At 65.8% G+C, this 13,669-nt stretch overlaps 2 protein-coding genes across 4 annotated transcripts; both read left to right on the top strand.

The window, feature by feature from the left end:
* The first annotated feature begins 1,378 nt into the window (after positions 1-1,378).
* On the top strand, positions 1,379-6,672 carry PIWIL2 (piwi like RNA-mediated gene silencing 2). Its single transcript, XM_034070434.1, has 19 exons — positions 1,379-1,426; positions 1,524-1,634; positions 1,760-1,877; positions 1,955-2,079; positions 2,156-2,236; positions 2,351-2,464; positions 2,659-2,847; positions 2,934-3,018; positions 3,158-3,244; positions 3,348-3,488; positions 3,614-3,727; positions 4,027-4,215; positions 4,308-4,409; positions 4,495-4,614; positions 4,753-4,841; positions 5,023-5,128; positions 5,241-5,494; positions 5,722-5,829; positions 5,994-6,672. Exons 3-19 carry the CDS (start codon positions 1,794-1,796, stop codon positions 6,148-6,150), a joined length of 2,145 nt encoding a protein of 714 aa, XP_033926325.1. The 5' UTR covers positions 1,379-1,426; positions 1,524-1,634; positions 1,760-1,793; the 3' UTR covers positions 6,151-6,672.
* A 565-nt stretch (positions 6,673-7,237) lies between these two features.
* Positions 7,238-13,600, top strand: SLC39A14 (solute carrier family 39 member 14). Of its 3 annotated transcripts, none has more exons than XM_034070570.1 (9): positions 7,238-7,332; positions 9,115-9,376; positions 9,567-9,744; positions 11,004-11,173; positions 11,546-11,668; positions 11,844-12,029; positions 12,209-12,416; positions 12,544-12,728; positions 12,826-13,600. In XM_034070570.1, exons 1-9 carry the CDS (start codon positions 7,253-7,255, stop codon positions 12,970-12,972), a joined length of 1,539 nt encoding a protein of 512 aa, XP_033926461.1. In that variant the 5' UTR covers positions 7,238-7,252; the 3' UTR covers positions 12,973-13,600. The 3 variants fall into 3 exon arrangements, with proteins under 3 accessions (XP_033926461.1, XP_033926462.1, XP_033926460.1); XM_034070571.1 differs by lacking the exon at positions 11,004-11,173 and adding an exon at positions 10,072-10,241; XM_034070569.1 differs by lacking the exon at positions 11,004-11,173 and having other exon boundaries at positions 9,567-10,241.
* The last annotated feature ends 69 nt before the right edge of the window (positions 13,601-13,669 follow it).

The following is a 13,669-nucleotide window of genomic DNA, read 5'->3' as shown; positions in this document are numbered from 1 at the left end:
CCTGGCCCCGCCCCCTTTAGGCCCCGCCCCTCCCGGCGCTGTCCTTGGTCCTGCGGGGGGCGGGGCACGTGGTGGGCGGGGCCGCGCCTGCGCAGAGCGTTCCCGTCAGCGTGCGCGGGGCTCGAGGGGCGCATGGAGCGGTCGCCATGTTGCGGGCGGGGGCCGGGGCCGGGGCCGGGGCCCGGTCCGGTTCCGGCTCCGGTTCCGGTTATGGCTCCGGTTCCGGTTCCTGCTCCGGTTCCTGCTCCGGTTCCATCTCCGGTTCCGGGTGCCCCGGGCCGGCTCCGGGGCCTCGCGGGCCGCGCTCAGCGCATGCTCCGTCCGGGGCTGCTGTGCTCGGGGCTGAGGGGCCTGCGCCTGGAGCCCCGTGAGGGCCTCGCGCCTCACGGTGAACACGTGACCATGGCGTTACCGGCGAGGGGGCGGTGAGTGGGGGGGGGGCACCGGGAGGGGGGGGGGAGATGGAGCCCAAGGGATGGGAATGGGAATGGGGCAGGAGCGGAGCTGGAGCCCGGCCTGGAGCACAGGGGATGGGAATGGAGCTGGATGGGGCCAGAGAAGGGAATGGAGCTGGAGCAGGGCCTGGAGCACAAGAGATGGGGAAGGGCTGAGGGATGTGGGGGGTTCAGATGGAGAAGAGAAGGCTCAGGGGGGACCTGATGTCTCCCTCCAAGTGCCTGCAGGAGGATGGAGCCAGGAGGGGCTGGGCTCTGCTCCCAAGGGATGGGACAAGAGGAAACGGCCTCAAGCTGCACCAGGGCAGGTTTAGATGGAGCTGAGGAACAATTCCTGCCCCACAGGGTGCTCAGGCATTGGAACAGGCTGCCCAGGGCAGGGCTGCAGGCACCGGGTTCACACCCTCAGTGCCATGGGGCAGGGCTGGGGTAAGGATGGGACCACAGGGGCTGGAAGCTCCTCCCACCCCATCCATGTCCTCAGGACTCCCCCCTCAGCCCCTCTGGCTCCAGCCCCGCCCGAGGGCAGCAGGATGGGACCCCCCAACCCTCAGCCCCAGTGCTGGGGTCACTCAGTGCCCAGGCCCCAACCTGCAGTGTTTGAGCAGGGGCCGTGGGGCAGAGCAGGGGGTGCGGGGGGGGCACAGGCTGAGCTCCATGTCCCATAGGATGCTGTGGGGGGGCAGGGGGGATCCGCTGCCTGCGCCCCCCGGCCGAGGAGCCCCTGCACCCACCCCAGTGCTGCCCAGCACCAGTGCTGCTCCCGGCCCCAGCCCGGCAGCCACCGGCACCACTGGCACCATCGGCACCATTGGCAGCACTGGCACCATGGGCACCACCGGCACCACTGGCACCACCGGCACCATGGGCACCACCGGCAGCATTGGCAGCACTGGCACCACCGGCACCATCGGCACCATTGGCAGCACTGGCACCACCGGCACCGGCACCACCGGCTCCACCAGCACCAGGTAAGTGAGGCCACGGTGAGGCCTGGCCATGGCCATGGGCTCAGGGCAGCACCAGCTCAGGGCAGCACCGGCTCACGCTGCCCCTCCCTGTGCCAAGGGTGCCAGGGGTGAAGGCAGCACCGAGGGGCTCAGCCCTGGCCCTGGGGCTGAACTCGGTGAGGATCCGGTGCCAGAACGAGGCCGTGTTCCAGTATCACATCACCTTCAGGTACTGGTGCTCCTGCAGCCTGTGGGGCAGTGCTCGGCTCTGGGGTCAGCTCTCGAGGGGTCTGCAGTGGGGCTGGGGGGGCTCAGTGGGGCAGGCAGAGCAGCACTGCCCCCCGTGCCCCACAGCCCCGAGGTGGAGTGCAGGAGCGTGCGCTTGGCCATGCTGAAGGAGCATCAGGCTGTGCTGGGGGATGTGATGGCCTTTGATGGCTCCATCCTGTTCCTGCCCATCCAGCTCCCACAGGTGAGGGGCAATGGGAGCCCTGTGGGGCAGCCGGGGCTCTGTGGGGGGAGAGCCCCACATGAGGTATCTGCCCCCAGCTCCTCACCCTGCGGGTCCAGAGGAGGAGCGATGGGCAGGACGTCACCATCAGCATCCAGAGCACCAAGGTCCTGGAGCCAAGCTCCGATCTCTGCATCCCCTTTTACAACGTGGTGTTCCGGAGGTGAGGGGTGGCCCAGACCTTCTTCCTCCTCCTCCTCCTCCCCCAGGCCTGGGCCCATCCTGCTCCTCCTTGCCAGGGTGATGAGGCTCTTGGACATGCAGCTCGTGGGGAGGAACTTCTTTGAGCCGTCCCAGGCCCTGGTGCTGCAGCAGTACAGGTGGGTGCTGTGGGGCTGCCGATGGGGCTGTCCCTGTGCCCCATAGCAGGGGGCTGGGATGGGGACCTCAGAGCTCCAGCCCAGGCACTGTTGGCTCCTCCTGCTCCCGGCCAGGCTGCAGGTCTGGCCAGGATACACTGTCAGCATCCGCAAGAAGGACGGAGGCCTCTTCCTGCTGGTGGATGCCATCCACAAAGTGATCCGCAGTGAATCCATCCTGAGCTTCATGTGAGGAGGGGGATCCTGGGGGAGCCCTGTGGGGCCTCGGGGATGAGGGGGGTGTCCAGCAGGGGTTAGATGTGGGGTGCAGGGTTCGCTGTGGGGCGCAGGGGTTAGATGTGGGGTGCAGGGTTCGCTGTGGGGCGCAGGGTTCGCTATGGGGCTGGCATGGACTCGAGCACCCCCACAAGCTCTCCCCACAGGCGCAGCATCTACAGGCAGAGCCCAGGCAGCTTCCAGGAGGAGTGCATGAAGCAGCTGGTGGGCAGTGTGGTCATCACCCGCTACAACAACCGCACCTACCGGCTGCACGACATCGACTGGAGCAAGACCCCCCAGGACACCTTCACCCTGGCCAGCGGTGAGGTTGTCACCTTCAGCAGCTACTACAGGTGGGGCCAGACGGGGATCCATGGGGAGGGGTCTGAGGAGCTCAGCACCAGCAGCAGGAGCAGCTCAACTGGTGCTGCTCCTACAGCAAAACCTATGGGATCACCATCAAGGAGCTGGAGCAGCCGCTGCTCATCCATCGGCCGAAGGAGAAGCTGAGTCCGGAGGGGAAGGTGAGCCCGGGATGGAGCTGGGGTTGGCCATGGAGCCCATGGTGTCCGTGGCTCCTGCAGCCCCTGCCGAGCCCAGAGCTGGGTGAGGAGGGGCTGGCACCATCCTGGGGGTGCTGAGCGCCCGTCCCCATCACCGCAGCCCCGCTTGGACTTGGTACTGCTGGTGCCAGAGCTCACGTTCATGACCGGGATCCCGGAGCTGCGGAAGGACAGTCGGATGCTGAGGGTCAGAGTGTGCTGGGAGCTGGATGAGGCCCCTTCTGATGCACACCAATGTGGGGTTGGATGCAGGGGCAGCCCCAGCAGAGCCCCCCCTGTTGTCGGTGCAGGAGGTGATGGAGACCATGCGGCAGAGCCCCCAGCAGCACTACCAGCGCCTCAGCAGCCTCCTGCAGCGCATCCGCAGCAGCACCGAGGCCTCGCGGGAGCTGCAGCGCTGGGGGCTGCTCCTGGAGCCTGACATCCATAGGGTGAGCTCTGGTGGTGCCAGCACTGGTGCCCGTGGGGCTGCTCCTGGAGCCTGACATCCATAGGGTGAGCTCTGGTGGTGCTGGTGCTGGTGAGGCTGTGGCTCCACAGTCCCTCCCATCCCCAGACCCAGGGCCGGGTGCTGCCCATGGAGAGGATCAACCTGCGCCATGGCTCCATCACCCCCAGCGAGGACCTGAGCTGGGCCAAGGCTGTGGTCAGGGAAGCCTCCATCTCTGCGGTGAGCTCCTGCCCCACACTGGGGTTGGCTTCCTCCCGGCTCCCATCCCGGCTCCCACTGGAGCTCCCTGCAGCCTCATCCCTTCCTTGTGCTGCCGTTGGGCTGCAGCCTGGTGTCCATAAGGAATGTGTGCCTGCGGTGGCTGCCGTCCTGCCCCATCCTGCTGCTGCTGAGGGCTGCGGGAATGGGATGCTGGGGCTCCATTGGGTTCCTCTTGGGATGCTTCCCCTCTCCCCCATGCCCTGGAGCCGATGGCTCAGCAGCCTCGAGGCTCATGGTGTCCTCGCCTCCTCCCACAGATCTCCATGAACTACTGGCTCCTGGTGTACCCGTGGCGGCTGCAGAGCCTGGCCAAGGACCTGGTGTGTGCCATGGAGAGCGTGTGCGGCCCCATAGGGATGCGCCTCAGCCGCCCGGTGCTGCTGGAGCTGCAGGACGACCGCATCGAGACCTATGCCCGGAGCATCCGGAGTGCACTGAGCAGTGAGGTGTGCATGGAGCCGGGAGGGATGTGGGTGCTGGGGGGGGTTTGTGCATCCCATGGACACCCAATCCCTGCTCCATCTGCCATCCCCGGCAGGAGAAGGTGCAGATCCTGCTGTGCATCATCTCGGGCAGCCGGGAGGATCTGTATGCGGCCATCAAGAAGCTGTGCTGTGTACAGTGCCCTGTGCCCTCCCAGGTACGTGGGGTCGGAGCCGTGTGTGGGGCCGGGAGGCACCAGCACCTCCAGCCTCACGTTCCCTGTGCTCCCATCCCATAACCAGGTGCTCAGCGCACAGACCCTGAGCGGGCAGCCGGCCAAGCTGCGCAGTGTGGTGCAGAAGGTGCTGCTGCAGATGAACTGCAAGCTGGGGGGAGAGCTCTGGGGGGTGGACATCCCCCTGGTAAGGCCAAACCCACCGGGAATGGGGCTCGGCCTCCCCTATGGGGCAGGGCACAGAGGGAGGCTCTGTGCCGGAGGGATGTGGGCAGGGAACTCTCCAACTGATCCCTGATCCCTGCATCCTTCCCTGTCCCCACAGAAGCAGCTGATGGTCGTGGGCATGGACGTGCACCACAGCCACAGCAGGGACATGCGCTCCGTCATCGGCTTCGTGGCCAGCATGAACCCGTGCGTGATGCTTCCCACTGCACGCTGGGAATGGGGAGGTCCTGCACTGGGATAACTGGGAACGGGGCAGGGCTGAAGCTGTCCCCGGTGCTGCACAGGGTGTGCGGTGCCTGCTGTGTCCCATAGGATCTGTGCTGGGGAGGAAGGGCAGGGCCTGACCCTGCTCCCGCTCCGTCCGCAGCATCCTCACCAGGTGGTATTCCAGGGTGGTTTTCCAGATGCCTCACCAGGAGATTGCTGACAGCCTCCGGCTCTGCCTGGCCGATGCCCTGCAGCACTTCCATGAGGTGAGGCTGAGCCGGGCTCGGTGCTGGCTCCGGTGTCCCCACCGCGAGCTCCACACCAGGGCCTGGTCCCGGTGCCCCCATCCTGCCCCATTGTGTGTGCTCCTGCCTGCAGATGAACCATTGCCTGCCCAGGAAGATTGTGGTGTTCCGGGATGGGGTGTCCGACAGTCAGCTGGACACGGTGCTCCGGTACGAGATCCCACAGCTGCAGAAGGCCTTGGACACCTTTGAGAGCTACACACCAGGGCTGGTGGTGCTGGTGGTGCAGAAGCAGCACAGCACCAACCTCTACACGCTGGCGACGGAGCAGCTCACGGCCCCTCCGCCGGGTACCGTCATTGACCACACGGTCACCAGCTCCCAGGGGTGAGTGCCAGCAGCCCTGCCCCTCCATAGGAACCCTTCCCATTAGGGATCCTGATGGGATGGGATGGGTTGGAAGGGACCTCAAGGCTCATCTGGCTCCACCACGGGCAGGGACCCTTCCATGGAGCAGCTGCTCCAACCCCTGCACCCACGCTGGCCTTGAGCCCTGCAGGGATGGGGCAGCCACAGCTTCTCTGCACCCCCACATCCCATCTCCCTTCCCGCAGGCAGGATTTCTTCCTGCTGGCTCATCACTCCCGGCAGGGCTGCAGCATCCCCACACGTTACATCTGCCTGCTCAACACGGCCAACCTGAGCTGCGAGCACATCCAGAGGTAGGGACCAGCTCCTGCATCCCTGCGGCTCCTGCATCCCCCTGGGCTCCCCCGGTATCCCTGTGGCTCTCACCACATCCCTGTGGCTCTCACCACATCCCTGTGGCTCTCACCTCATCCCTGTGGCTCTCACCCCATCCCTGTGGCTCTCACCATGTCCCCAGGCTCACGTTCAAGCTGTGCCACCTGTACTGGAACTGGCCGGGCACGGTGCGGGTACCTGCTCCCTGCGGCTACGCTCACCGGCTGGCGTTCCTGGCAGGACACATCCTGCACCACGAGCCTGGTGCTCAGCTCTGTGACAAGCTCTTCTTCCTGTGAGCTGCTCATCCGGTTTGGTTCTGCTCCCGGTTCCTTGCCTTGGCTGTTGTTGGTTAAGGGATGCTCAGAGCCGGCTGGGCCTGGCACCGGTGCCAGGGGCTCCTCTGAGCCCAGTGTTCCCAGGCTCCGGCACCGGTGCCCATGGGCTCCCAGGCTCCAGCACCGTCCTGGGCTCAGCTGCCAGGTCCCAGTTTCCCTTTGCCTTTCCTGGCTTCTGTTTTGGGATCTCAGCTCCTTCTGGTGCCATCCGGGAGCTGCTGCTTTCCCAATGAGGGATCCTGTTCCTGAGGGAAACCCTCTGGAGTTCACTGCTGGGACCTCAGTTCGAAGCTGTTGCAGCCCCTGGGTCATTGGGGCTCTGCCTTTGCCCCCCATGGGGCAGGGCTGGGGGGGCAGGACCTGGTTCTGTCCCTCCTGTGCCCGGTTCCAGTTCACCCCAATAAAGCTGTTGCTGGCACCAGTGCCTGGGGGTTCCCGGGACCCTCTGTGGGGTGTGGGGCTCCCGCACCCACGTTAATCATTGACCCTTGCCCAGAGCCCTTTATTTGCAGCCCCATGGACTTTGGCAGCGCTCGCCCTGCCCTGACAGGAGGGCTCCGTGGGGTGATCCATGCCCCAGGGGCTCTATGGGGTCCATGGAATACTCTGGGGGGTCTATAGGGTGTCCTCTGGAGTCCATGGAATATGGGGTCTATAGGGTGCTCTGTGGGATGCTTTATGGGGTCCATGGGGTGCTCTCTGGAGTCCATGGGTTGCTCTGTGGTGTCCATGGGGTACTCTATGGGGTCCATGGTGTACTCTGGGGTCCTTAGGGTGCTCTATGGGGTAGATGGGGGTGCTCCATGGGGTCTAGGGGGAGCTCTCTGGGGTCCATGGGGTGCTCTATGGGGTCTAGGGGAGTTCTATGGGGTCCATAAGGTGCTCTATGGTGCCCATGGTGTACTCTACGGGATCCATGGTGTACTCTATGGGCTCTATGTGGTGCTCTATGATGGGCTCTATGGGACGCTCCACGTGACTCTCGCCCCCAGTCGCGCCCCCGGCGCCGGGCGCTGCGCAGCGGTTCAGCGGGAGGGGGCGTGGCCTGCGCTGGCTCTGACCAATGGGAGCGCTCCCCGTGCCCCGGCCGAGCGTGCGCACTGCGCGGCCCCGACCCAGCGGAGCGGGACGGAGCGGAGGGAGGTGAGAGCGGAACGGGAACGGCCGGGACGGGAATGGGATGGGAATGGGAATGGGAATAGGGTGGGATGGGGATGGGAATGGGATGGGAATGGGGGCGGTGAGGATCCGGCTGCGGGGAACGGAGCGGGCCCGGAGCCCTGGGATGGGGATGGGGATGGGGGAAGGATGCAGGAGGGGATGCAGGGGCCGGTTTATAGGGTCTGGGGCCGGTTTATGGGGTCAGGGACCCACCACAGGGCCTGGGCAGCAGCTCTGGGGTCACTTTGGGATGCGCACGGGGTCTGGGGCCGGGGGAGGGCCTCGGTGCGGGCAGGGGGGGGGCTGTGGGGCAGGGAGCGCAGCTTATGGGGCAGAGGCAGTGGGGCTGAGGAGTGGGGCGCAGTTTGTGGGGCTCAGTCTATGGGGCGGACCCGGTTCGTGCGCACAGGACCCGTCCGTAGTGAGGAGCTGGGCTCGGGTCACGTCCCGCAGGGGGGGGGGGGCTCCGGGATGGCTCCAGCGGGATCCGCTGTCCCGTCCGTGCATTGGCTCCAGCGCCTCCCTCCGTGCGCCCCCTCCGGGAAGCGTTAACCCATCCCCGATGGGCTCAAGGCTGCACCGGAGCCGGGAGCGTCATGGGGGGTCCTGAGCCTGGACCGGAGCAGCTCCAGCTCCGTCCGGGCCCCATGAGGGCACCTCCATAGTGGAGCCGGAGGGGTTAAACCGGAGCCCCAGGGGTTAAACCGGAGCCTGAAGGGTTAAACCGGAGCCCCAGGGGTTAAACCGGGGCCCGAGGGGTTAAACAGGAGCCCCAGGGGTTAAACCGGAGCCCCAGGGGTTAAACTGGAGCCTGAAGGGTTAAACCGGAGCCGGAGGGGTTAAACCGGAGCCTGAAGGGTTAAACCGGAGCCCCAGGGGTTAAACCGGGGCCCGAGGGGTTAAACAGGAGCCCCAGGGGTTAAACCGGAGCCCCAGGGGTTAAACTGGAGCCTGAGCGGCGCTGATCCCACAGGAATGTGGGGTCCTCTCAGCTCTGCGCTCGGCTCATTCCGGATCAGTCCCTTGTTGTGGGGGGAGCCCCGGGGGGGTCCCCAGCGCTGCCCACCCCCCCCCCCCCCGGCTGCGGCCGCTGCCCCACAGGACGTGTGGGTCACACCAAGGTCCCGCAGCCTCGTTCCCCTCGGATCGATCCGTGAGCGGCTCCTTCCCATCCTGGGGGTTAAAGTTCATCCCTATGGAGGTGCCGCCCTCGGGGCACGGAGGGGACCTGAGCGGGGCTGGAGCCGTTGGGAGCTCTGTGAGTGACCCCATGGAGGGGGGATGGGGTTGGGGGGTGGGATCCCTCATGGATCCTTCCGCAGGGACCCGCAGGTGCTGTGGGGCAGTGGGGAGCTGAGATTGGATCCGGGTGCAGGAGGAGCTGGGTCTGGGTGCTCCCGGCCCTGCATGAGGCTGGTGTGGGGCAGGGATCTGCCATTGATGGAGCTGTGGGGCAGGGACCTGCCCTCATTATGGAGCTGTGGGGCAGGGTCTGTTATCCTTATGGAGCTGTGGGGCAAGAACCTGCCATTGGATGGAGCTGTGGGGCAGGAATCTGCCATTGGATGGAGCCGTGGGGTAGGGATCTACCATCCTTATGGAGCTGTGGGGCAGGGATCTGCCATCAGATGGAGCTGTGGGGCAGGACCTGCCATCCTTATGGAGCTGTGGGGCAGGGATCTGCTATATGATGGATCTATGGGGCAGGGCAGCCGTGTTCTGTGTTGCCGCCTCTGCTCACTGCAGTTTGTGCCTCTCTTGCAGCACCCAAGGCCCCGCGATGCCCAGCGCCGGGCGCTGGTGCCGGCTCCTGCTGGTGCTGCTGTGGCTCCTGCAGTGCCTGGCGCAGGTGGATGGTGACCCCAACGGCTCTGGGCTCTCGGCAGCCTCGTTCCTGCGGGATCTGCTCCAGCGCTATGGGGAGAGCGGGACCCTGAGCCTGGCTCAGCTCCAGGTGCTGCTGCAGCGCCTGGATGTGGGTGTGGGGACCGGGAACGCCTCAGTGCCCCATGGGAACCTGACCCGGGTAAGGCTGGGGCCGGGCAGCGGCCAGGGCTCTGTGGGCACTGCCGCCTCACCCGGCCCCATCCCCATCCTCATCCCATCCCATCCCCATCCCATCCCCATCCCATCCCCATCCCCATCCCATCCCATCCCATCCCCATCCCCATCCCCATCCCATCCTATCCCATCCCATCCCTCCCGTCTCTCTGCAGTGCCTCAGTGCTGGGGAGCTCTTTGCCCTGCACAACCTGAGTGCAGGCACTGCCGTGGGGCCGCGGGAGCTGCAGGGTCTGTGCCCCACGGTGCTGCAGCAGCTGGAGAGCGGAGCCTGTGCGGCCGTGGAGAGCACTGAGGGGCAGCAGGATGGGAGCAGACCCAGCGCGGCCGAGGGTAAGGGGGCTCCGGGTGCTGCCCACACCAGTTCTGGGGGTGCTGTGGTGTGGATCCGGTGCTGGTCATGGGGGAGAACGGTGGGAGCCGGGGGCAGGATGAGCCCCGGATGGGGATGGGTACATGGTCCTGCAGCCACACGCACCCGCACCCGGTGCCTGTGGTGCCCGAGCAGTGGGATCCGGCCCAGCTCTGCCTTCACCGGTGCCACGAGGCCCTCCCAGGTGTCCGGTGGCTCCATTCCCCTGCCCCTGGAGCAGGGCTGGATGAGCTGGAGCCGGTGTCCCCATGCCCTGGTGATGCCCACCCGGCTCTCTCGTTCCGCAGTGTGGGGCTTCGGTGTCCTCAGCGTGTCCATGATTAACGTGGCCGCTCTGCTCGGTGTCCTGGTTGTGCCGTGTGTCAGGAAGCAGGTTTTCCGCCGCATGCTCCAGTTTTTCGTGGCTCTCTCCATCGGTTCCCTGCTCTCTAACGCACTCTTCCAGCTCATTCCAGAGGTGCGATCCCATCCCAGCCCTCCCGGTGCTCCCGGTGCTCCCGGTGCTCCGGCTGCTCCGGCTGCTCCGGCTGCTCCAGGCTCCGCAGGCTCTTCCTGCCCCTCCGAGCACCAGGAACCCTCCGGACCCAGGATGGTTGTACTGGGGGAGCCGGCGCTGGAGCCGCTCTCAGCTCCTCCCCAGGCTGCCCCATCCCAGTGCTCCCAGTCTGGCTCTGATGGGGCTGGAGCAGGATCTGAGCTGGGGTTGGTGCATCCCTGAGCCGGGAGCATCACTGAGTTCCCAGGGAGCAGCTGCTTCCCTGCATCCATCACCTCCTCTTACTGCTCTGGTTCCCAAGGCTGATGTTCCCAATGGATCTGGGCTCCTGTGGGTTTCCTGGTGCTCCCATGGGCTCATTGCAGATAATTGTGTGGTGATTGAGCGGTTCTGGAGCTGGATCAGTGCCTGGACCCTGCAAACCGAGGGGGGTCCAGAGGCTGCACAGGGCTCTGAGATGGATCCGGTGCCCCCCATGCTCTGGGATTTACCCCCAAGCACCCGGATCCGTGTGTACAAGGGAAGGTTTCCCTGAGCTCCTGCCTGGCTCCAGAACCGCCTCCATGTGTCCCCACCACGCTCCATCCTGGGGTGCTATGGGTGCTATGGGAGCAGGATGGAGCGTGTGGGGCTCAGGGCAATGGGGCAGTGATCAATAACCGATGTCCTCTTCTCTCCCCCCCCCAACCCCCCCCCTGCCCCCCGGGGGTGGCCCCACCGCAGTGTGGGGCTTCGGGCTGCTCTGCGTCACCATCATCTCCCTGTGCTCCCTGGTGGGCGCCAGCATCGTGCCCTTCATGAGGAAGACCTTTTACAAGCGGCTGCTGCTCTACCTCCTAGCGCTGGCAATAGGAACCCTCTACTCCAACGCCCTCTTCCAGCTCATCCCCGAGGTAGGACGAGGCTCACGGCTCAGTCCTGGCTCCTGGGGCTCCGTCCCCGGGCGCTGCCGTCGGAGCCCATGGTGAGGTAGGGAGGTCATGGGAGCCCCTCGGGAGGCTCCGGAGCTGCTGCTGTTCCCTATGGCCATGGGAGCCCCTCGGGAGGCTCCGGAGCTGCTGCTGTTCCCTATGGCCATGGGAGCCCCTCGGGGCTGCTCTGAGGTGTTACCTGCCCTCGGAGCCCTGAGGGTCCTTCTGCCTTCACCTCATCCCTTCTGCCTTCACCTGCCTGCGGAGCAAGGGGTTTGTGGGGTCACGGATGCAGCCGCTGTGGGGGGGTCAGATCCATCCTGCCCCCCCCTCAGACCCCCCCTGTCCCCGCAGGCGTTCGGCTTCAACCCACAGGAGGATCATTATGTGTCCAAGTCCTCTGTGGTGTTCGGAGGCTTCTACCTCTTCTTCTTCACAGAGAAGGTCCTGAAGATGCTGCTGAAGCCGCAGGACCAGGTGGGACCGAGCGGGGCATGGGCAGCGGATGGGGCAGGGATGGGGCAGGGATGGGCATGGGCAGGGATGGGGCAGCAGATGGGGCAGCGGATGGGGCAGGGATGGGGCAGTGGATGGGCATGGGGCAGCGGATGGGGGGGCACATGTCTGACACCCATTGCCCCCCATCCCACAGCATCACCATGGGCACAGCCACTACAGCCCCGAGGCTCTGCCCTCCAGGAAGGACCAAGAGGAGGGGGTGACGGAGAAGCTGCAGAATGGGGACCTGGACCACATGATCCCCCCCACGGGCAGCGAACGGGGGCACCAGAGCCCCCCCGGGGACGAGCAGTGTGGGGTGGGCTCCCTGTCGGTGCAGGTGTGTGGGGCTGGGGCGGGATGGGGGTCACCCTATGGGGCTGGTGCTGAGCTCCTGGTGCTGAGCTCCCGGTGCTGAGCTCCTGGTGCTGAGCTCCCGGTGCTGAGCTCCTGGTGCTGAGCTCCTGGTGCTGAGCTCCCAGTGCTGAGCTCCTGGTGCTGAGCTCCCGGTACCCACAGGACCTGCAGGCATCACAAGGAGCCTGCTCCTGGCTGCGGGAGGTCAGGTACTCAGACATCGGCACCTTGGCCTGGATGATCACGCTCAGTGATGGGCTCCATAACTTCATCGATGGTTTGGCCATCGGAGCCTCCTTCACCGTGTCCGTGTTCCAGGGGATCAGCACCTCTGTGGCCATCCTGTGCGAGGAGTTCCCGCATGAGCTGGGTGCGTGTGGGATGGGGCTGCTGTGGGGCTATGGGGCTGTGGGGCTCTGGGGCTCTGGGCTGTGGGGCTGTGGGGGCTGTGGGGCTGTGGTGCTGAAGCTGGTGCTGCCCACACTCTGCTCCCGCAGGGGACTTCGTGATCCTGCTCAACGCCGGCATGAGCATCCGCCAGGCTCTGTTCTTCAACCTGCTCTCCGCCTGCTGCTGCTATGTGGGGCTGGCGTTCGGCATCGTGGCCGGAAGCCACTTCTCTGCCAACTGGATCTTCGCGCTGGCCGGGGGCATGTTCCTGTACATTGCACTGGCCGATATGGTGAGTGCCAGGGGTCGTGTCCTGGCAGTGCTGGTGCTGCCTGCACCCGGCTCTGCCATCCCAGATCCCATTCCTATCTCTCCCCTGTCCTCGGCAGTTCCCGGAGATGAACGAGGTGAGCCGTGAGGACGAGCTCCGCGGCTGTGCACTCAGCACCTTCGCCATCCAGAACGCAGGGCTGCTGACCGGCTTCAGCATCATGGTGCTGCTCACCATGTACTCGGGGCAGATCCGGATCGGGTAGTGCCCTGGCCCCACATTGGGGTGTTGTGGGGGCTCCTGTCCCGTTGGTGCTGTGAGCGGCTCCTGTACCGGTACCAGTGTCACACCACAGAGGAGCAGCAATGCCCATGCTGTGCCACAGACTCTGTTTATGGCTGAGGAGCCTCAGCCCCAATCCCATTGGACTGAACTGACCAAGGACTGTTCCCAGTGTCGTGTCCCTGCTCTGCTGGCGCCTCCGGGAAGGATGGAGCTGCTCCCACTGGGAGCACTGGGATGGGATGTGCTGCTTGACCCTGTGGGGACAGAGCCTGGAGCCAGGCCCCACTGCCCTTGAAGCGGCTCTGGCTCTGCTCCTGCTGTGCCCCACAGCCCATGGGGCAGACACCAGTGTTCTGGGGTACCACAGACTGAGCCTGTGCCCTCAGGAGCAGCCAGCTCTGCCCCATGGATCAGGCTCTGCCCCATCTCTGCCCTATGGCACCAGCCCCATCATTCCCAGAGCTGGGATCAGGATCGGGATCCCCGGTGCTCGTGCCCTGCGTCGGGAGCGCGCACGGGACCCACGTGATCACCACGTGATCACCACGTGCTCCGGGGGCGGGGCCGTTGTACCGCGAGGCAATAAAGGCGGCTCGGGGAGGACGGAGGCTGCGCAGTGCGCATGCGCGGGAGGGGGAGCGGGGTGTTGGTGGTGATGGTAATGGTGGTGACGGTGA

This window comes from Melopsittacus undulatus, chromosome 18, assembly GCF_012275295.1.
Source record: "Melopsittacus undulatus isolate bMelUnd1 chromosome 18, bMelUnd1.mat.Z, whole genome shotgun sequence".
Lineage (NCBI taxonomy): Eukaryota > Metazoa > Chordata > Aves > Psittaciformes > Psittaculidae > Melopsittacus > Melopsittacus undulatus.
The sequence above is the reverse complement of the archived record's forward strand: the minus strand, read 5'-3'. Positions and strand labels throughout refer to the sequence as shown.